General features: G+C 42.7%; 1 protein-coding gene across 11 annotated transcripts in view; it reads right to left on the bottom strand.

Moving 5' to 3' along the window:
* Nucleotides 1-698, bottom strand: part of WASHC2A (WASH complex subunit 2A) — a 45,254-nt gene extending 44,556 nt beyond the window's left edge. For 9 of the 11 annotated variants that reach the window (XM_061405704.1, XM_061405710.1, XM_061405714.1 and 6 more), the window contains exons 1-2: nucleotides 562-698; nucleotides 354-476 (exon numbers count right to left, since the gene is read on the bottom strand). In XM_061405704.1, coding sequence (XP_061261688.1) covers nucleotides 354-476; nucleotides 562-564 — 126 coding nt within the window. In that variant the 5' untranslated portion in view covers nucleotides 565-698. The remainder of the gene's footprint in view (nucleotides 1-353; nucleotides 477-561) is intronic. The other 2 variants (XM_061405712.1, XM_061405713.1) reach the window with 1 other exon arrangement.
* Nucleotides 699-21,977: the final 21,279 nt, after the last annotated feature.

The raw sequence follows: 21,977 nt of genomic DNA, 5'->3' as shown, positions 1-21,977 counted from the left end.
CCCACTCAGTCCAGGTCTCAACAGGGAGTCGCCTATGAGGCGCCACTGTAAGCCTGCGGCGTGGTGGAAGCCTAACTCTCAGGATGGAGCCGGCGCCTGGCTGAAAAAACCAAACAAGGAAGAGACCACCCTGCGATGGGCGGCAGTAAGTCAACCGGCCGGCATCCGCCCAAGTGCCTGAGGACTGCCGCCAGGAAGTTTTCGAGAGCAAGAAGGGATGTTATTTAGTCCACGAGAGACAGAGCGGGATCGACTGGCTGGAGAGGGGCTGGGACTGATGTCCTCCGCTCGCAGGCCGCGCATCACCCCCAGACGGCCCGCCCTCCCCTCCCGTCCCGGGTCCCGCCTCTCACGCCCGCGTCGGCCGCCAGCGACCAGCTCTGGCTGCTCCTGCGGATCTCCTCCACCGACCAGGGACGCTCCCACACGGGCTCGGACGCCGGCGCTCGCTCCTGGTCGGGGGTGGTCCGGTTCATCTGCAGCGGGAAGGACGAGAAGAGGGGCTGAGCTCCGGGGAGGCGGCGGACGCGGCCCAGCCCCAACCCAGAGCGCCGCCCTCACCATCCCGGCTGTGCAGTTTGGTGGGCTCCGAAGCCGCAGGACCGCACCCGCCGAGCCCCCAACGTCTCCGGAAGCCTAGCCCCCAGCAGTGCGGCCCTGGCACGTGACCAGCCTCACGTGACCAGAGCGCCCCGTGACCTGCCCCTCACGTGACCGGATGTGGGGCGTGCCGCCGAAGGGAGGCTGCGCCAGCTGGCTGCGGGTGAGTCACGTGCATGGATCTAGCGATGATCCCACAGGAGCTAAGAGAAAAGGAGAAAGGCAGATATATGATATCACTTACATGCAGAAACTGTATGTGGAACGACACAAATGAACTGTATGTGAAACAGAGTCACAAATGCAGAGAACAAACTGGTGGTTGTCAAAGGGGTAGGGGGTCAGGGGAGGAATGGATTGGGAGTTTGGGGTTAGCAGATGCAAACTATTACAGATTTAACGGATAAACGACGCGGTCCTAGGAAACTATATTCAATATCCTGTGGTAACTCGTAATGGAAAAGAATATGAAAAGGAATGTATATGTGTATAACCCTCACTCTGGTGTACAGCAGAAATTAAAACACTGTAAGTCAACTATACTTTAATAATTTTTTTAATCTGTTTCACTTTAGAAAAGGAAAAACAAAAACAAAACAAAACTGGAAGACTGCGGAAGCCAGGGGGCGCTGAAGGGGTGCATGAGTCAAGTTGAGCTTCAGCTGAAGGGGCCGAGTGGCAGGCGCGTAATTAGTCCGGAAGTACGCAGGGAACCAGATGTGTTCAGTGGGGAGCCAAAAGGATCTTGGAAAACCCATCCAAAGAGCTTTAAACGTCCGGAGATGTGTGCAGAAGAGCTCGCGGCTGCTGCGCCTCTTCCTTGCTACATCTCCGCTGACTGTCACTGGATCAGCACACAGAAACCCAGATTTACTGGAGATTGACCTATCTCGTTATCCTCATGCTTTTAAGGACATGCGCGGTTTCAACTCACTGGGTAGGGCCTCCTTAAAATCCTTTACTCCCTAAATCCTTTACTCCGTAGGCAATGCCCTCAGATTCAAGTCCAAATTTCTCGTGTGACAGGCAAAATCCATTTGTAATTTGACCCCTGCCTGTGAATCCATTCTCAACTTTCCCGGCTTCCCAGGAGCGCTCAGTGATTCAGCTGCTCTGCCTCACACTTCCCCGAAGGTCCATCTGCAGAGACCTTCTTCTGCCAGACCAACTTACCTTTTAAAATGAAGATTCCAATTTCTTTCCATTCCTATGTGCCCATGGGCAAGTTATTTAATCCTTGTCAGTTACCTGTCTTTCAGGAATGTGGTGTTAAATGTGGTAAATGTGGTATTTGTGAAGTACCAGGGTGCCTGCCATACTGTAAGCATTAAACGTAGCTCTTCCCGTGTTTTCTATGCCCTTTGTTTATCAAACTCTTGCCCTATGTTTTGTGTTTGCCTTGAGCGAAGACTTCCCTGATTACCCCAAGGATAGTTTTGAGTGCCCCTCCTCAATTATTTGGGTGGGGCTTACCTCCTAGCTCAGTTCCTAAAGAATCTGCCTGCAATGCAGGAGACCCGGGTTCTATCCCTGATTGGGAAGATCCCCTGGGGAAGGAAATGGTAACCTTCTCCAATATTCCAGCCTGGAAAATCCCATGGAGGGGGAGTCTGGGAGGCTACAGTCCATGAGGTCACAAGAGTCAGATACAACTTAGTGACTAAACCACCACCACCACCTCAGTTATTTTCTACAAGTTTGCACAAATATCCAGGCTTCCCTGGTGGTTCAGAGAGTAAGCAATCTGCCTGTAATGTGGGAGAGCCTGGTTCCATCTCTGGATTGGGACGATCCCCTGGAGAAGGGAATGGTCACCCACCCCACTATTCGTGCCTGGAGAATTCATGACAGGGGAGCCTGGTGGGCTGCAGTCCATGTCTGGAAGAGTCGGACATGACTGAGCAACTAACACCGTCACACTTTTCCCAAATATTCATCATAGAGTATCACATTATGTTTTATAATGTCTCATGTATAATAATATATAACATGTTTGAAGTACTAAGAATTTACTACTTTATACATACTACTTCATTTAATTCTCACAATGACTGTGTGAAGCAGGTACTCTGATGCTTGCATCATAGTTGAGGAAATAAGAGGCACAGAGAGGTTAAGTGACTTAGACAAAGCAGTAAACAAGCGGTGCCTGGAGCCACGCTATCAGCCACTGTGTTGCTCCATAGCTAGTCTTACTTTCTTGAAGCAACTTCACTTTTAAGTTGCATCTACCAACCTCCTGGCCATTCCTTCACATTCATTTAAAATATTTTTAATAAATAAAACCGCTTTAGAATTTGGTTGGTAAAACTGGGCCGAGCCAATTACCAAACTTACATCTCCTCTGACATCATCATGGACAACTTCAGTGGGCACGTGGGTAAGCTTGGCCTCAATGTACCTTAATCTGCATTCCAATTCTCAGAGCCCCTCAATTACCCACACTCTGGACCTTATCAACTGAAACTGCTGACTTCTCACTGTGGACTGTAACAGAGCTGCCTCTTAAACTTCCAAGTCCCTCTGTTATTCCCTGGTCTTTTCTCAACTAACCCAAGTCTCTCAATGCCCCACCACACCATTTCACCCTCTCATCTTTATTTTCTGTCCTGAGGTGTCTCCACGGGGATCTTGCTAAAATGCAGATTCTAAATGAACAGGTACAAGATGGGGCCTGAGACATTGCATTTCTGACAAGCTCCCAGGTGATGCCCAGACTCCTCAAACTAAAGAGTTGGAATAAAGAGCCAGGCTGAATTCCCTGGTGAGCAGTACAGCTGCATGGCCAACCTTGTGAGCCAGTGTGTCTCTGTGCCATATGAAAAGTCACTAAGAAAGGTTGTCATAGAGGAGAGAGGCCAAGTGTTGCTTTGGGAGGCTCCCATGGAAGCCAGGAACTGGGCCCTACAATTTATGTAGAGGGTCTTCGGTGGGAGTGCAATGTATTAGGGTCAAACCCTTTGCATGGTAGTGGAAGAAAATTGCTTAGGCTTAGAAACTGAAGTAGCCCTCTCTTGAACTGTGGGCTTTAGGGGGGCCCAGACATAGCAGGACTCCGCAGTTTCCTTGCAGCCCCCTGGACCACTGGACCACAGGGGAGAAGGAGAGGGGTCTGCCCAGTCATTGTCCAGGCACCAAGCCAACACAAGTTCAGGGGATCAAGCATTAATGATGTTTATACACCAGGAACTTTGAGAGTCTAGTCAGTTAAGTAACCAGTAGCCACTGCATTAGGAACTTCAAAGGAGAGAAAGAAATAGAACCAGTGGTACTGAGAGAGTCCACTCCCAGGCAGGTTGATAAGAAGTCCAGGGTCCCCAAGGAGGAGAAAGGGGTCTGGAGCCCTTGAGGAGGAGAAAGGAGTCTGAGGCTCTCCAGGAGAAAAGTACAAACCTTATCTTCTCCATTGTTTTGTCTTAGTCAATATAACAATGTATCTCCTTAAGGACAAGTTTCTCCTTAAGGAGGTTTTCTGACTAATCTTGTTATCTTAAGACATACGTTGTGGGAGTGAGTCTGGTAAGACCTTTCTATTATTAGCTCTAATCTTGTTAATTTAAGATGTATATTGTGGGAGTGGGCCTGGTAAAAGTATATAAGGCCTTGATCAGGCTAGTGAGTGGGGGCACTGCCTCTGTCCCCATTCTGATGTCTATGTCAGAAGCTTTCTCTGTCCCTTTTTATACTTTAATAAAACCCTGCTACATGAAAGCTCTTGAGTAATCAAGCCTGGTGCCTGGTAGCAAAGCTAAATCTTCGGAGATCAGGAATCCAACATCATTCACAGTAAGCTATCATTACAATACAATCAGCAGTACTGTAAAAATTCAAAATGTAAATTCCAAATAGATTCTGCAAATTTTGACTTAATACTGGGGTTTCAGAATATGGATAAAGTTCTGAGGGCTGTGGGGCTAGAGAGGAAATACTTTAGACTTTGCAGTATGAAATTTGAATTTAATGTTCTCGTAAGTATTTTATTTCTACAACAGCATCATTTTAGAAGAGCAAATTAAATTTTCCAGGTTGCCAAACAGAAGGATTTATAAGCAGTTGATTGGAAAGAAGGGACAAATTTAAACTAGCAAAATGCGTAAGCCTGATACTAATTAGTGACATAAAGAGTTGTTCTGAGTGTGCTTCCGGATTTCCCCTTTTCTTGATATTATATGCTAGAGCTCGGAAAGTGGATAGCTCAAGAGAGGTCACAGAAAAGCTTTAATAGTCTAGAAACTATTGGGTCGGTTTCATTGTGTCACTGAAACCTTACCTGAAGTATAATTTTTCCAGCCTGCTTATATAAAAGACGACTTTCACACACACACACACACACACACACACACACACACACACGCAAACACACACACGCCTTTGCTTAGCAAGGTGCTAGTAACCTGCATATTCAAGAGTGGGTGCTACCATCCTTAGTCCACAGCTGAGTATGGCGGACGCCTCTCCTTCCTTAAGATCCCAGCGTCTGGTGAGTACTGTGGGGTAGAAGGGAGGGAGGAGAGAGAGAGCGTGCATCCTGTTGTGCGAAGGTTGGTAAGCCACTTGCCTACACAGCCCATTCCCTGAATGCATAGCTAGTCTAGGTTAGCAGATCTGCCGTCTATGCAAAGGCAAGCGTGTCCAGAAGGAAAAGAACTGTAATCAAACTCATTCAGCAAATAATCAGACTTTGAAAGTAAAATCAGACTTTACAAAGAAGACTAAAGCCCTGGTATGTACCCCACTCCAAACTCTCCCCACAAGCCAACATGTACCGCTCACCCCACTCTTCATCTGAGCTCATCCCTTAGAGATGACCTTTTTTTTTTAAATTTTATTTTATTTTTAAACTTTACATAATTGTATTAGTTTTGCCAAATATCAAAATGAATCCATCACAGGTATACATGTGCTCCCCATCCTGAACCCTCCTCCCTCCTCCCTCCCCATACCATCCCTGTGGGTCGTCCCAGTGCACTAGCCCCAAGCATCCAGTATCGTGCATTGAACCTGGACTGGCATCTCGTTTCATACATGATAATTTTACATGTTTCAATGCCATCTGATGTTTAAGTTTTCAGAGCTTTTTCTATGTGTTTATTTATATGTGTCTACCTATCTATCTATCTGATCTATACATAAAGGATTTATTTATGTGGTTTTACACATGTAAACTGCTTCCCTGATGGCTCAGTAGTAAAGAATCCGCCTGCAATTCAGGGGACGCAGGAGACTTGGGTTCAATCCCCAGGTCAGGAAGATCCCCTAGAGGAGGAAATGGCACACCACTCCAAGTAGTCTTGCCTGAAAAATCCCATGGATAGAGGAGCCTGGCGGGATACAGTCCAAAGGGTCACAAAAAGTCAAACGTGACTAAGTGTCCCTGCCTACACACATGGACACGGATTCTGTACCTTTCATTGTGCATATTTTTAAATATTCACAATATACCTCTCCATACTATCAGAAGCTAAACTATTCTTTTTAACTACTGTGAAGTATTCTGCAGTAAGAACATGCTATGGCTTATTTAGTTGTTACCTCACTTACTTAGGTTCTTTCTAATATCTCACTGTTACAAGGCAAGCTGCTAGATATCCTTGACTATGCTTCCTTGCACCCATATGCAAATATTTTTATTTTAATAGATATGCTAAATTGTTCTCCAACTTGTGCCAAAATACACCTCCAATGGTGGTCTATGAGGGTGTAACTGTCCAACTTCCTAACTAACTTGTGCTATTATCAAAATTATTTGCAATCTGATCAGTAAAAATGGCATCTCGGTGCCATATATTTGTAATTCCTTCATAACTAGGGAGATTGAGCATCTTTTCCTTAGCTTATTGGCAATTTTCCTTTTCCTCAAATAGTTTTTTCACACAAATCTCCCATTTTTTTAATTCACTTAAAATTTTTTTCTTATTACAGTCAATCGTTTGTTTGAATTTAACCATGTTCTCTTACTTTGCATTTGCTATTTCCTGTGGTCTCCTTTTGATTCTTTTTCCTCCCCATTCCTGATTTCTGTTGGGTTGATTAAATTTTCTTTGTTCCATTTTTTTTCCTCTGCTGGTGTGAAATTTATATATTCCATTGCTATTTTTTTACTCAATTTTTTATATCCACACAGAAAGTTATACTTGCCTAACAAAATCTAAAGTTAATCAGTAGGCATATACTCGTCCCAAACAGGACATTTTCACTTCCTTCTGCTGTTTCCCTTCTCCCCAAATCCTCCATTGAGATCAACCAGAATTCTAATTCTAGATTGTTCTTGTAAACATTTTTGGTAATCAGTACTAACTTAGTCTTAAACTATAGGAATAGCTGACGCAGTGGTTGAGATTACTTTTTTCATACTGCTTTTTCTTCCGGATTCCTTCAGTCTTTCTCCTGTGTGGGTGTACACCTTGAGTACTTGTTCTAGTGAGAATCTGCTGGTGCTGAACTTTCTTAGAGGCTGAATGCTTAAAATCTGCCTCTTCACCTGTGCTTTTAAGTGACACTATCTCTGAGTGTAGAATTCTAAAATGACAGGGACTTTTCAATAGCTCGTTGAAAGTATTGCCTCATCGTCTTCTTGTATACAGTGTTGCTAATGAAATTGACAATGAAAATCTGATCCTTATTTCTTTAGACCATCTTTCTTTTTTGGTAACTTTCAGCGTTTTTTTCCCTTTATTTTGAAGTGCTGAAATTTTATAGCTTTCTTCACTTCTGGGGAACACTTGGCCATTGACTACATATTTTCTCCTCCTTTCTCTCTATTCTCTCCTTCTGGAATTCCTAAGTGAAAGCTAAAATGTCCTTATCTGTTCTTTATGTCTCTTAACTTTTTCATTTTCCTTTCTTCTTTGTACTATTCTGTAAGACCCTCTCAACTTAATCCCCAGCTGGCTAATTTACACTTTAGTTTGTCTGTTCTGTTATTCAGAATATAATTTGACTTTTTTCTTTTCAGTAATTTGGGCTTAAATTATCAACATTTCTAATTGGTTCTTTTTCATAAATCTTTGGTTTTATTTTGCTTTTTTAAAAAATTTATTAATTTATTATAACAATAAATTCATTGCATATCAGCATAAATTACATATTTTCATGAAAAATTAATTATATGTTCACAAAAGCAATTTAGTCAGAGAGTGCATTGACTTACATTTTTGCAGACCTCTTCAACACCTGGCTTAATAAAACAGTATTTCTTTAGTTGGGTAAGTAGGAGAAATAAAAAATGCCTACAGAAATAATAGTTGACAAATAACATAACTTTCTTAAATGCACTGAATAATAGTCTATGGCTCATAAAGAACCATAAGTTGAACTTGAGTTAACAGTGGAAACTTAACTCCAAAGTATCAAACACAAGGTCCCACAAGTTTGTTTTTCTTTGTGGTGCTAAGATGCTGAATGAACTTGTTTTAATAATCTACTGATCATGTATAAGATCTTCCGTTTGCTCAGGGCTTACTCTCACACTGGCACTTCTGACTGTACACTAATTCTGGTTTAGAGTTCTCCCGCCTGCTTCAGAATTCAGCAGAACCTCCTTGTGGGTGTAGACTTGGGTTGCCTGAGGCCTTGTCCTCTGTCCTGGCTTGCTGTCAGACTCTTTCTTGGGGGACCTCGCTGTGTGTTTCTGTACTCTCAAGCACTCCCTCCTCATGATTTCAAGCTCAGGCGTGACCCCAGAGATTTAATTCTTATATCTGTTTTATCATGTATAAGGATAGGGCCTGGACATGAGTAATTTTCAGACTATCTTTATTGCATAATCTTAAATCCCTAAAATATTAATACATTTTTTAAAAAATCTCAGCAAAAGCTTTGCTTTTTACTTAGTGGAGTGGAGAGTATCAGACGTCGGCTCAAAGTAGGTACGTGGCTTTGTGAGTGTGTGTGTGTGTGTGTTCACATGCCCATGCTGTGACATTTTAACGTGAAATGATGTTTTAGGGTCAGTACACTAAATAATTCAATTTAGTTTATGTAAGTCAATCTGAATCTCCTGTTTTTAAAAAAAGGAGGGTTAATATCTATGAGGAATACTTTAAAGGAGTAACGGATAAATAATTCCAAATCTCATGATAATATAATCTACTTGTTTTTCTTGTGAATACTGTTGCTCAATACAATAAAATAAAATTTGTAGAGCCGGTTCAGGTAGCTGTGTCCTTGCCTCTCATTACAATCTGCAACAACGGTGAGGACTCTCCTTTGAGGTTTGGACTTAATGCTTCACCTCCGGGCACTCTCCTTTGAGGTTTGGACTTAATGCTTCACCTCCGGGCACATGCGGTGGAAGATAGCCTCTGGGCCTTGCCTGTAAATCTTGAGTCCTCTGGCAAAAAGCCACAGGGTGGTAACATGATGCTTTGAAACGAGATGTACTTCCTTATAAACTGGGACTCACTGACTGCAGTTTCTCTTCAAATAAATTTTTCTTTATTGAATATAGGAAAAGATTTTAGGGATTTTTCTCTGTTGAATATAAGAAATAAAGGTGATCTTATGAATGTCTGTGCGTCTAAGCTTTGGAGAAGAGTGTTTTTTAAAGAATTTTTGAGATATAATCAACGTATATTTAGTTTTGGGTGTACGGCATAATGATTTGATGTTTGTGTATTTTGCAAAATGATCACCACAGTAGGTCTACTTAATCGGCATCACCATACATAGTTACAGAGTTTTTTCCTTGTGATGAGTACTTTTATGATAAGATTTACTCTTGGAAACTTTCAAATATAAAATAAGTATTATTAATTATAGTCACCATGCTGTAAATTACATTTCCATGACTTATTTATTTTATAACTGGAAGTTTGTACCTTTTGACGTCCTTCACCCACTTCTCACACCCCTCCACCCTCCACCCTGGAACCACCAATGTGTTCTTTATAGGTACGAGTTCATTTTGAGGAGGAAGTTAGTCTGCTTGTTTGGATTTGTTTTTGTTTTCCTATTCCACATTTAAGAGACATTATATTTTATTTGTCTTCCTGGAGAGGAATCTTTATGACCTATTTGGACCCTAGGGAGATTAAAAACATCTGTTTAAATAACTTTTATTGTTATCTCTTGCTTCCTTGATCTGTGAATACTATGCCATCTTCATCTTCTTTTTCTCATCTTCTCTTTTGCCATCTGGGCCCAAGTTCCCATCTTTCTGGTCTTTGTTTCTTCTTCTTTTTTGACCATATGTGAACCAGAAAAAAATATATATATATAAATGATTGGTTGTTTTAGCTAATATAAACATATTATCCGTGTTTTCACTGCCAAGCCAGTAAATAAGATTTTTTTTTAATCATTTCTTTACTGTAAAAACAAAAAACACTGTGCCAAAACTAACAGAATTATTTGGATTATAATATACCTATAGAAAAGCACACCTATTGTAGCTATAGAGCTCAACTAATTTTCACAGATGGAACAAAGCCATAGAACCGGCACTTAGATCAAGAAACAGACCATTGCAAACACCCCAGGAGCCCCTCTTCTGTCCCCATCCATCTCCCCTCAGACCTCTACTGTCATTGATTAATTCCAGCTATCATTGTGCTTCGTATCGATGGAAAGAAATATCCTGGCTTCAATCCCCTTAGAAGCTGACCTTGAGAGAAGGACTTTGGAGCAGATAGTTTATTGCAAAGTAGAGTGAACTCTAGGCAGGGAGTGAGCAAACAGAGGTTAGAAGGCAGCTGCCAACGAAGGGAAGGTTAAAAGTCAAGCTATCATGGTGAGTGGCTGGAGCCTGCTCCTGCAGGGAATCTTTAAAAGACCCTTCAAACACATGAGCGCCGAAGAATCGATGCTTTTGAACTGTGGTGTTGGAGAAGACTCTTGAGAGTCCCTTGGACTGCAAGGAGATCCAACCAGTCCATTCTGAAGGAGATCAGCCCTGGGATTTCTTTGGAAGGAATGATGCTGAAGCTGAAAGTCCAGTACTTTGGCCACCTCATGCGAAGAGTTGACTCATTGGAAAAGACTCTGATGCTGGGAGGGATTGGGGGCAGGAGGAGAAGGGGACGACAGAGGATGAGATGGCTGGATGGCATCACTGACTGATGGATGTGAGTCTGAGTGAACTCTGGGAGTTGGTGATGGACAGGGAGGCCTGGCGTGCTGCGATTCATGGGGTCGCAAAAAGTTGGACACGACTGAGTGACTGAACTGATCTGATCAAACACATGCCTCAGAATTATCTCCAGGGGGAGGAGGAAGTTGTTATATTCATATAGCCAATTATTATTTGTCCCTGCGATGCCTTTTCCTGCCCCAGCATCCCACCCAGAACCTCACGTTGCGTTCAGTTGTATGTCTCTTAGGCTCCCTCAATCTGGAATGGTGCCTCAGTCTGGCTTTCTTTGGTTTCCTTTCGTGGCCTTGGCTTTTCTGGAGAGTGCTGGCCAGCCCTTTGTAGAGTGTCCCCGGTCTGTGGAGTGTAGGCTTGTCTGCATCACTCCTCATTTTAGGGTGAAGAAACAGAGACACAGAAAAGAGAAATAATTGTTTCAAGGTCACACAGCTCACGAGTAATAGAGTCTGTATTTGAATCCAGACCATATGGCTCCAAGTGGCTGGTTCTTAACAACTAAGCAATGATGAATTCTTGGACTATTTAACTGAACTATTGTATGTTACAAAGTGGTAATGCTGTTCTTACCTGGAAAAAATTTTTTTATCATTTTTACACATATTAGGAATTAATAATTGGAAAAGACTCTGATGCTGGGAGGGATTAGGGGCAGGAGGAGAAGGGGATGACAGAGGATGAGATGGCTGGATGGCATCACCGACTCGATGGACATGAGTTGAGTCCATCTGGGAGTCCATCTGGGAACTCTGGGAGTTGGTGATGGACAGGGAGGCCTGGTGTGCTGCGATTCATGGGGTTGCAAAGAGTTGGACATGACTGAGCGACTAAACTGAACTGAACTGAGGAATTAATAAATATTTATAAGTCAATAAGTATTTAAGGATCCAAGCAGTTTACAATTGTGTACTAAGTACTCAGAGTACAGAGTAATCATGAGCCTACTCCTGGACTGCAGTAAGTCACCATCTAATAAATGAATGAGTGATCTAAATTCACAATACAGTGTGATTCATTATGCCACAAAGTTTGTTTTAGAATTAATGCTTAATATATCCTAATAATTCACTGTTTTCCTAAAAATACAATGTAGTATGTGTGAAGCAAAAACTACATGCAAAAACTTCACTTATGGAGAGAATAAATTTTGGGGGTCTGTTTTCTTATTTGAAGGCAAGGGCACCCCACTCCAGTACTTTTGCCTAGAAAATCCCATGGACAGAGGAGCCTGGTAGACTGCAGTCCATGGGATCGCTAAGAGTCGGACACGACTGAGCGACTTCACTTTCACTTTTCACTGTCATGCATTGGAGAAGGAAATGGCAACCCACTCCAGCGTTCTTGCCTGGAGAATCCCAGGGATGGGGGAGCCTGGTGGGCTGCCGTCTCTGGGGTCGCACAGAGTCGGACACGACTGAAGCGACGCAGCAGCAATCCCTATTTCACAGGGTTATACGCAATTAAGCAGATAGTACATGAAGAGCACTTAGAAATGCTTGGTGCGTAGAAAACATTCGAGAGGAGTGTGTGTCCTTAACATAATAAAAGTCATACAGGAAAAAACCCACAGCTAAAATCACGCTCAATGAAAGACTGAGAGCTTTCCCTCAAGATCAGGAACAAGACAAGGATGTCTGCTCTTGCCATTTCTGTTCATCACAGTAACAGAAGTTATAGACAGAGTAATTAGACAATAAAAGAAATAAAACGCCTCTGAAATGTAAAGGAAGGTGCAAAACTATCCCTGCAGATGACATGATATTATATATAGTGATGAGGCTCAGGATATGCTACCCTAAAATATGGCACCGTGGGAAATGGAAGCTATAGAACTTTGAGAAAACAGCAGAAGCAACGTCATGCTGATCTTTCCCCACTTCTCCCCTGAAACAGATAATAAAACTCTCATATGTGCCCTCTCTATACCCGGCAAAAAGGAACATCCTAATCTCTGATGACCAAAGGATGCCAAGAGGAGTACTGATGACAAGGTCCGGCTAAGTCTCCTCCAGCGTACTACAACCACCTCCTATTACGTAAGCCTCCAGTGTACTACAACCACCTCCTACTACGTAAGCTATCGTTTCCCTCCATGACTACCAACTTCATTAAACCGAGTACCAGTCAATTCAGTCACTCAGTCATGTCCCACTCTTTGTGACCCCGTGGACTGCAGCACGCCAGGCCTCCCTGTCCTTCACCAACTCCTGGAGTTTACTCAAACTCATGTCCATCGCGTCGGTGATGCCATCCAGCCATCTCATCCTCTGTCGTCTCCTTATCCTCCTGCCTTCAGTCTTTCCCACCATCAGTGTCTTTTTCAATGAGGCGGTTCTTCACATCAGGTGGCCAAAGTATCGGAGTTTCAGCTTCAGCATCAGTCCTTCCAATGAATATTGAGGACTGATTTCCTTTAGGATGGACTGGTTGGATCTCCTTGCAGTCCAAGGGACTCTCAAGAGTCTTCTCCAACACTACAGTTCAAAGCATCAATTCTTTGGTGCTCAGCTTTCTTTATAGTCCAAACTCTCACATCCATACATTACCACTGGAAAAACCACAGCCTTGACTAGACGGATCTTTGTTGGCAAAGTAATGTCTCTGCTTTTTAATATGCTGTCTAGGTTGGTCATAACTTTTCTTCCAAGGAGCGAACGTCTTTTAATTTCATGGCAGCAGTCACCATCTACAGTGATTTTGGATCCCCAAAAAATAAAGTCTGTCACTGTTTCCACTCTTTCCTAGTACAAATATACTTAATTCTATTTCTTTGATTGTTTGTTTCCTTATAAAGTCTCTTGTATCATAAAACTTATACTAAATGAATTTTTATACACCTTTCTCTGGTTAATCTGTTTTTGTTAGTTTATTTCAAACCCAGCAAGGAACTTTAAGAGAGTTAAGGGAAAATTTTTTCCTTCTCTAAAGTAGAAATCCCTAAGTATTGCACAAAATATCTGTTAGAGATAATAAACAAATTCAGCAAAGTGTCAGGATAGAAGATGAACTCATGTAAACTAATTGCATTTTTATATACCAACAATGGGCAATACCAAAGAAATTAATAAAACAATTCCATTTATAATAATATCAAATAGAATAAAATACTTCAAAATAAATTTAAAGTCTTGTATGCAAAAAAATGGCAAAAGACTTCTACACTAAAAACTACACAAAACTGTTGAAAGAAATTACAGAAGACACAAATAAATGGAAACATATCCTATGTTATGGATTGAAGGACTAATATTATCTTAATATTGTTAAGATAACAATGCTGCCCAAAGCAATCTACAGACTCAATGCAACACCTATGAAAACTGCAAAGACTTTTTTGCAATTTGCAATTTAGAAATAGAAAAACCCATCCTAAGATTCGTATGGACTCTCAAGGGACCCCACAAAGGCAAAGCAATCTTGAAAAAGAACGAAGTTGAAGGATTCACACCTGTTTATTTCATAACTTCCTACAAGTCTATGAGGTAATGAAGGTAGTGTGATGTTAGCACAGGACAAACGTATAGACCAACAGAACAGAGAGCCTGGGAATGGATCCTCATATACACAGCCAGGTGATCTTTAACAAGACTGTTCACGCAATTCAATGAGGAAAGAGCAGTCTTTTGGCATTGGGAAAACTACCATTTGGTATTAGGAAAACCGAACATCCATATGCAAAGAATGAAGTGGAACTTTATACTATATACAAAAATCAACCCATCTGGCTGTACAATGATTAAGACTCTGTGCCTCCACCGCAAGGGACAAGGGTCCAATCCCTGGTCAGGGAGCTAAGATCCTGCATGCCTCATGGAACAGCCAAAAAAAAACAAAAAACAAAAAAACTAACTCAAAACAGACCAGAGACTTTAAATTATAACCTTGGCTCCTTCCCTGCCTTAGCTGTATTCCTTTAGAAAAGGCTTCTTTTGGGGTCCGTCTCCCATGGATACGGCTTCTGGTAATGGTTCCCACCCCTAGGGGTTAGAAAGCCGCCCTGTTACTGGCAGCCTCTGGGAGCACCACCTCCTGTACCCACCTATATGTGCAGTCCTTTTCCCAGCAGAAGTCTAACTGATACATCAGCGGGGGGAAGAAGGAACGAGGAAGAGGACATGCTGACGCAAGGAAAGTAAACAGCCTCTCATATGCCAGATACTGTTCATTTTGCATTGTATTTTATGTTATCCTCACAACAAAATTGTAATAAAGATTCCATCATCTCTGTTTTCTGAGAGATTAAACAATTTCTCTGATCCCCCAAATAGTGAACAGAGTTGGGGGGATTTAAAAGCAGGTCTTCCTAAAACTAAAACCCATATTCTTTCCCCTATAAGATCTGCAGGTATTATACAAGATTCACTTCTGTGCTGCAAAAACTGTTATACAAATGAAATCAATTAGAATCTGCCATGTAAAGCCTTCCCAGGTGGCGTGAGTGGTAAAGAGTCCACCTGCTAAGGCAGGAGATGCGAGAGAGGAGGGTTCCCTGGGTTGGACACATCCCTGGAGGAGGGTGTGGTAGCCCACTGCAGCATTCTTGCCTGGAAGATTCCACGGGCAGAGGTGCCTGGCAGGCTATAGTCCATGAGGCTGTAGAGTTGGATATGACGGACCACCATAAAGTTCCACATGAGATATTTATTTTATAAATTTTTTAAGGGATTTCAAGGAGTTTTTAAAAAAACACTTTTTATTGACTTTTCTATTATTTGGGGTTGTACTGGGTCTTTGCTGATGTACTGCCTTTTCTCTAGTTGCGGCAAGCGGGGCTGCTCTCTCGTGTGCAGTCTCCTTGTCGCAGTGGCCTCTCGTGCAGCACAAGCTTAGGCCGCGCAGGCTTCGGTAGCTGTGGCCTCTCGTGCAGCACAAGCTTAGGCCGCGCAGGCTTCGGTAGCTGTGGCCTCTCGTGCAGCACAAGCTTAGGCCGCGCAGGCTTCGGTAGCTGTGGCGCACGAGCTTAGTTGCTCCACAGCACGTGTGATCTTCCCAGACCAGAGACAAACCCTTGTCTCCTGTATTCACAGACGGGCTCTTTACCACTGAGCCACCAGGGAAGCCCCTATTTTATAAAATTAAAACCTTCAAAAAATTTTTTGTTATTTAAAAATTTTAGAAATCCAGGATGGAAACTGTTAAGAATCTGGAATGCTTCTCCCTTTCTGAGAAGAATTATGTAACTTCTTTTTTTTTTTTTTTTGCCTCCCTGGAAACCAGGAACCTCCTCCTGCCCAAGTTCTAATTGTTGCTACAATGGCCCTTTTACACCCATGAATTCTTCTGCCTTATTTCCTTATCTTGATTTGCTAATTCTATTCAATCAGCTTAATTGTATGACTCTCCTTTAAGCTTTGTTTAGAATCCCTTTTGGGATAAGCATGAAACTGATCATGTATTTCACTTAGCTTTGTCCGGTTTTTAGTTGAAGACCCTGGCCTAACATCTTAAGGATGACACTGAAAGGGTCAGAGTTGGGTGTAGGTCTCTGTGGGGCCTTAACCAGTAGCAGGGTAACTTGCCCTATAGCAGGAAACCAGCAGAGCTGTTTTTCTTTACAAAGCAACACTTTGCATTGTTAATCTGAACTTTGACAACAGTGAGCTGATGATTAAGGAAGAATCAATATGTACATGCCATAATTTAAAGCTAAAATATAAACATCCAATACATCTAAAGAAGTTCCTTCTTCTTTCATCAAATACTGTTTGCCCATGTATTTCATGGGTAATTCGATAAGAAGTAACTTTCTCAGATTTCTATCCTAAGAAGCCCCAAAGCTAACACTGCGACTGAAAAACTGGGAACATGCCAGCCCCTATGTGTCACCATCCAGATAGGTTATAACTATAAGATAATGGAATTTTCACAAGAAACTTTCACAAGAAATTCACAAGAAACGCAGGTACAAATTCTTCTCTCGAATGAGTCAGTTTCTTTCAACAATGCCAGTCCATTCCTTGAATTCAAAGCTCTGTGGCAAATTCTGGCCTCCAAATTTCTCAGAATCTGACATCTGAAAACACACTTTTCTTTCATGTGGTGTGTGTGTGTGTGTGTGTGTGTGTGTGTGTGTGTGTGTGTGTGTGTTGTCTGTAGCTGAGAGTGAACTGACCCTAACAGCCAAGAGTAGAAGCTATGAGCCTGCACAGGAAGAATCCCCCAGGGCTACAGATGAACTCAAGCGTGGGCTGAAGGGATGTGGAACAAGCATTGATAGCATCTGCAGCAATGACATTTAAGAAAAAGTCACTGACCACAGACTCCCCACCCCCATAAAGGAAGAACCTGCTGCCCAGCTTCAGGGAGTGTGGTCGATGGCCTCCAGCTGTCAGCTGCTTTGAGGTCCCTGGTCTTTCAGAGTGACCTGGGATCACCCCGGGCTGCTGCCTTCCTGGGGCAGCCTCATCCAGCAGTGAGGTGAAGTAGAGTCCAAAGCCCTGAGCATTCTGGTTTGAAGTGGACGCTGATGGCGCAGTTGCTCTGTGGCACCCCCAGGTAGGTGGAGGCTTTGCAGTGTCTGCCCGTCTGCTTTAGTCTCCTTCTCTTCACAGGTGCTGAACTCTACTAAATATCACACACCTCAAACTCCATCTATGCGGCTGCTCTTGGAGAGCTGAACTCTTAGCAAAGCCCACCAGATACCTCTCCCTGTCTTATTCAGAGTACAAGGAAGGGCAGCTTTTCCCCAGAAAGACCTGCCCGCCCACAATCACTTGTCTCCTCCAAGATCAGGCAATTGGCGAAATCACATTCTAAGTTAGCCGGTACCCCTGGTCATTGTTTATTCCAATAATAGACTCAGTCGTCGACTGCTCCTCACTGGTCATGGGCCAGTCCCTCAGTGTATTAACCACACAACCATTGAAAGGTTGTTGTTGAATCACACGAATACACCGGGATTCTTGGCCCCTGGAGGAGAAGAATTCAATCCGGGGCCAGAGACGAGGCTTGATCGCTCGGAGCTTTTGTGTAATAAAGTTTTATTAAAGATTAAAGGAGATAGAGAAAGCTTCTGACATAGGCATCAGAAGGGGGTAGAAAGAGTACCCACTTGCTAGTGTTGACAATGAAGTTATATACTCTCCAATGAATCCAAAGAATGTCTGGAGGTTGTAAAGACCTCATCAGACCTACTCCCATAATTTACATTTTAAGGTAACACTGTCCTCAGGCAAGATACATCCTTGTAAAGACCAGGTCTACTCCCATAATTTACATTTTAAGATAACAGAAGGTTTAATCCAAAGACTGTCCTTAGGCAGGATACATTATTGTTATATAATCCTAAGGAATGTGGAGAAAGAAAAAAAGTTTGTCCTTTCTTCCTCCTTGAGAATTCCAGACCCCTCTCTCCTTGGGGACCCCTAGACTCCCTATCAACCTGCCTAGGAACTGACTCTCTCACCATCAAGAGCTATTCTGCCTAGAAATACCCCAGAAATACTCTCTCCTGGAAACCTGGTGCTCGATGGGTAGGTATCCCAGGAACCTCTGTGATAATTAGACTATTCTCCAGTTATTGATGGAAACCTAGCTCCAGTTCAAGAATGTTTCTGGTATGCATTGCTGACAGAGATCCCATGAGGTACCAGCATGGAATATAAACACAGTCAAGCTTTTCTGGTCTGACTCTGAACTAATTGCACAAAATAAAACCAAGATCTAAAGCGTTTGCCAGGTGTCTCTTACGCTCTAAAACCACCCATTCAAACGAATTGCAACACGATTCTGATTAGGTAAGCACCAGGGCCGTCACACGTTTTTGTTTCTGGATGGTAGAGCTCAGCGGTTAAGTCTGCCGCCTCACTAGCTGCATCACCGTGAACCAGCTACCTGATCTTTTTGAGAATTTGTTTCTTCACCTGTAACATAAGGATCATGATATTTGGCTTATAGATCTGTTGTGAGGTTGACACGATGTATTGGAATGATTCCAATACGCTGTGGGCACTTTGCTCAGGCTAGTTGTCCTGACCCTGATAGTTACCTTACTAGGACACCTTCTTAGCAGTCACCATCTTTTAAGGTCTTCAGTAACTAAGGCAATATCAGAATATTAGGCTCACAAAGGCTTGGAAAGTATCACTGGCCTCGTAAAGACCACTAACTTCACGGTGAAGCAGAAGCAGGTCATAGGAATAAACACTTGTGACATTAGAATATCTCCCTATCTTAACGTCTTTCTTGCTCTGACTTAGGAGGCTTTCAGCATCCTGACTGCCCACATCCCATATAAGTAGTTGGGACTCTTATTAAGAGAGACAGAGAAAAGGAGCGTGATGCTTTCTTCTTGGCTCTTCTCTGCATCTCGCAGATGCTTGTCATTCCATGGTTTTCAGAACTTGCCAGTTAGTTTTCTAAAAGTTTCAAGAGGTTCCAAGTGTTTAAGACTCCGAGTTTTTTTAAATCCCATTTAAATCTATTCTTATTCTTTTTCAGAATTATTTGAACTACTGTTGCTTGTTTCTTTTCCTAAATGAACATTACAATCATCTAGTACCAAAAATATCCTGTGAATATTTTAAAAATAGATTTATAAGTCAACAGGAAGAATTGACATCTTCTCTGTTTCTAGTCAAGAACACAGCATGCATTTCCATTTAATCATGTTGTCTTATTATTCCTTGGTAGAATTAATTCTTAGTAAAAACTTTATTGAGATATAGTTCAAAAATGACAAAATTCACCATTTTAAACTGTACAATTTACTGGGTTTTAGTATATGCACAGAGTTGTCCAACTATTACCAAAATCAATTTCAGAACTATGTAGAATTTTAGAATACTCCAAGACAAACCCCATACCCCTTAGCTATCATTCCACTGTCCTCTGATCTCCCACCCCCTAGAAACCATTAATCTGCTTTCTGTCCCTGTGATTTTGCTTGCTTTAGATATCTCATGTAAATGGAATTATGTAATACACGGCCTTTTGCAACTGGCTCCTTCTAAGGAGCAGTGTTCTGAGAGGCGGCCTTGTTACATGAATCCGCACTGTTCCTCGTCATTGCCTGTTTATATTTTACTGGATGGACAAGCCATGTCTTTTTCACCCATTCAACAGCTGATGCACATTGTTTCTGCTTTCTGACTATCGAGAACAACACTGCTATGAGCATGTGTGTAGAAGCATTTGCTTGAGTATCTATTTTCAATTGTGATGGGGGTATACCTAGGAGCAGTATTTCTGCCTCATATAATGGCTCTATACTGAAGACTTGGAGGAACTGTTTTCCAAAAAAGCTATACCATTTTACTTTCCCACAGGCTACGTGTGAGGGTGTCAGTCTTTCCACATTCTTAACAATATGTGTTAACTTCCATCTTTTTGATTTACCCATCCTACTAGATAAGAAATGATATCTCATTGTGGTTTTGATTAGTTATTATTCCCTAATGACTAACGATGGTGAACATCTTTTCATGTGCTTATTGATGATGAAGACGACATCTTTAAAAACTTTTCGTTTTGACATAGTTTCACACTTACAGAAAAGTTATAGCAGAGCTTTCCTGAAAAGTCCTGACTACCCTTCACTGTACTCACCCTAACTGTAAGCGCTTCATCCCATTTGTGTTATCATTTCTTCTCTCTGTCTCTGTCTGTTTCTACACACACACACACAGTTTTTTAGTAATCTGAGAGGAATTTGCATATCGTGACCCTTTATCTATGAATGCTTGTGTGAATTTCCTGAGAACAAGGGCAATTTTATTAAGTATAACTTCAGTACATTTATCAAAATCAGGAAATTAACATTGGCAAATTAATGTTATCTAATCCACAGTCCATATTTGAACTTTAGTACTTATCTCAATAGTCCCGATTCAAGCCCAGGATCAAATATTGTACTCTGTTTCTTATTTCTTTAGTTGCCTTTAATCTGAAACAACTCCTCGGCCTTTCTTCATCTTTCATGGCCTTGATACTTGAAGAGTAGGGGCCAGTTATTTTGTAGAATAGATTTGTCTCATATTTCCTTGTGATTAAATTACATTATGCATTTTTCACAGGGATTCCACAAAAGAATGTCCTAGGGCATTGCGGCAGGAAGCTTACTTACCCCATCACCGGCAATTAACTTTGAATATTTGGTTAAAAAGGTATCACTTAGTATGCATTGAAAAATTACTATTTTCCCTTTGGTAATTAATAAGCCATGTTGAGATGGTGTAGCACTCTGTCCTTCACTGGCTCTCGTTCACTGGCCTCAGCATATTGTGTCTTTTTCTTGGACACAAAAGCACAAAGTCCTAACCACGGGAAGCGGGAAAATGTCCAACATCCTGTGTCTTTTTTAAAATAAATTTTGGGGTATAATTTACATACAACGAAAATTTTCTATTTTGCATTTCTAATGGGGTTAGTTTTGACAACTGTGCAGAGTCATGCAGCCATCACCATCATAAAAACATACATTTCCCTTCCTCTACAAAGACTGAAAGGAGAAGGCGATGGCACCCCACTCCAGCACTTCCGCCGGGAAAATCCCATGGACGGAGGAGCCTGGTGGGCTGCATTCCATGGGGTCGCTAAGAGTCGGACACAACTGAGCGACTTCACTTTCACTTTTCACTTTCACGCATTGGAGAAGGAAATGGCAACCCACTCCAGTGTTCTTGCCTGGAGAATCCCAGGGACGGGGAGCCTGGTGGGCTGCCGTCTATGGGGTCGCACAGAGTCGGACACAACTGAAGCGACTCAGCAGCAGCAGCAGCAGCAGCAGCAGCAGCAGCACAAAGACTGAAAAGGAGACCTTCTTAACTATGTGAGGCAACAGACACAAGCTAGACACATTCTACTCTAATCTTAAGAAACTCAGTCTCTCTGACGCAGGCCTGGTCTTCAAGATCATTGTCTTGGTAGGAACCCAAAGCAGAAGCCAGCGTTGAGGCCCAAAGCAGAACAACAACCCCTTTGTCCCAGGTGGTACCCACCTCTTCCCTGACTCAGTGAGTGAAAGGACTCCAGGCAACAGGACTCACGGAACAGGAAAACCTATCTGGAAATGTTCCCACAAGTATTTCTGTGCACACTCAGAGTTCTGCTTGTCCTCAGCACAAGGCTCACGCCTGCCCAGTGGCCTCTCGGCGGGGACGGGGCGCTCTGCCTGCCCGGTGGCCTCTAGGGGGTAGACGGGACGCTCTGAGACGTGCGCCTCCCCCGCTCTGGAGCCCAGCAGGCAGCACACTCGAGCTGGGCCTCGGTGCTGTCACCATGTGCCACCCCATGGGGATGCTCCGAGACCTCCTCTGTTCTCCCTGGACCCCTGGAGCAGTGAGCAAAGCTC

The sequence above is a fragment of the Bos javanicus genome, chromosome 28 (genome assembly GCF_032452875.1).
Source record: "Bos javanicus breed banteng chromosome 28, ARS-OSU_banteng_1.0, whole genome shotgun sequence".
Lineage (NCBI taxonomy): Eukaryota > Metazoa > Chordata > Mammalia > Artiodactyla > Bovidae > Bos > Bos javanicus.
This window is presented reverse-complemented; position numbering and strand designations above follow the sequence as displayed.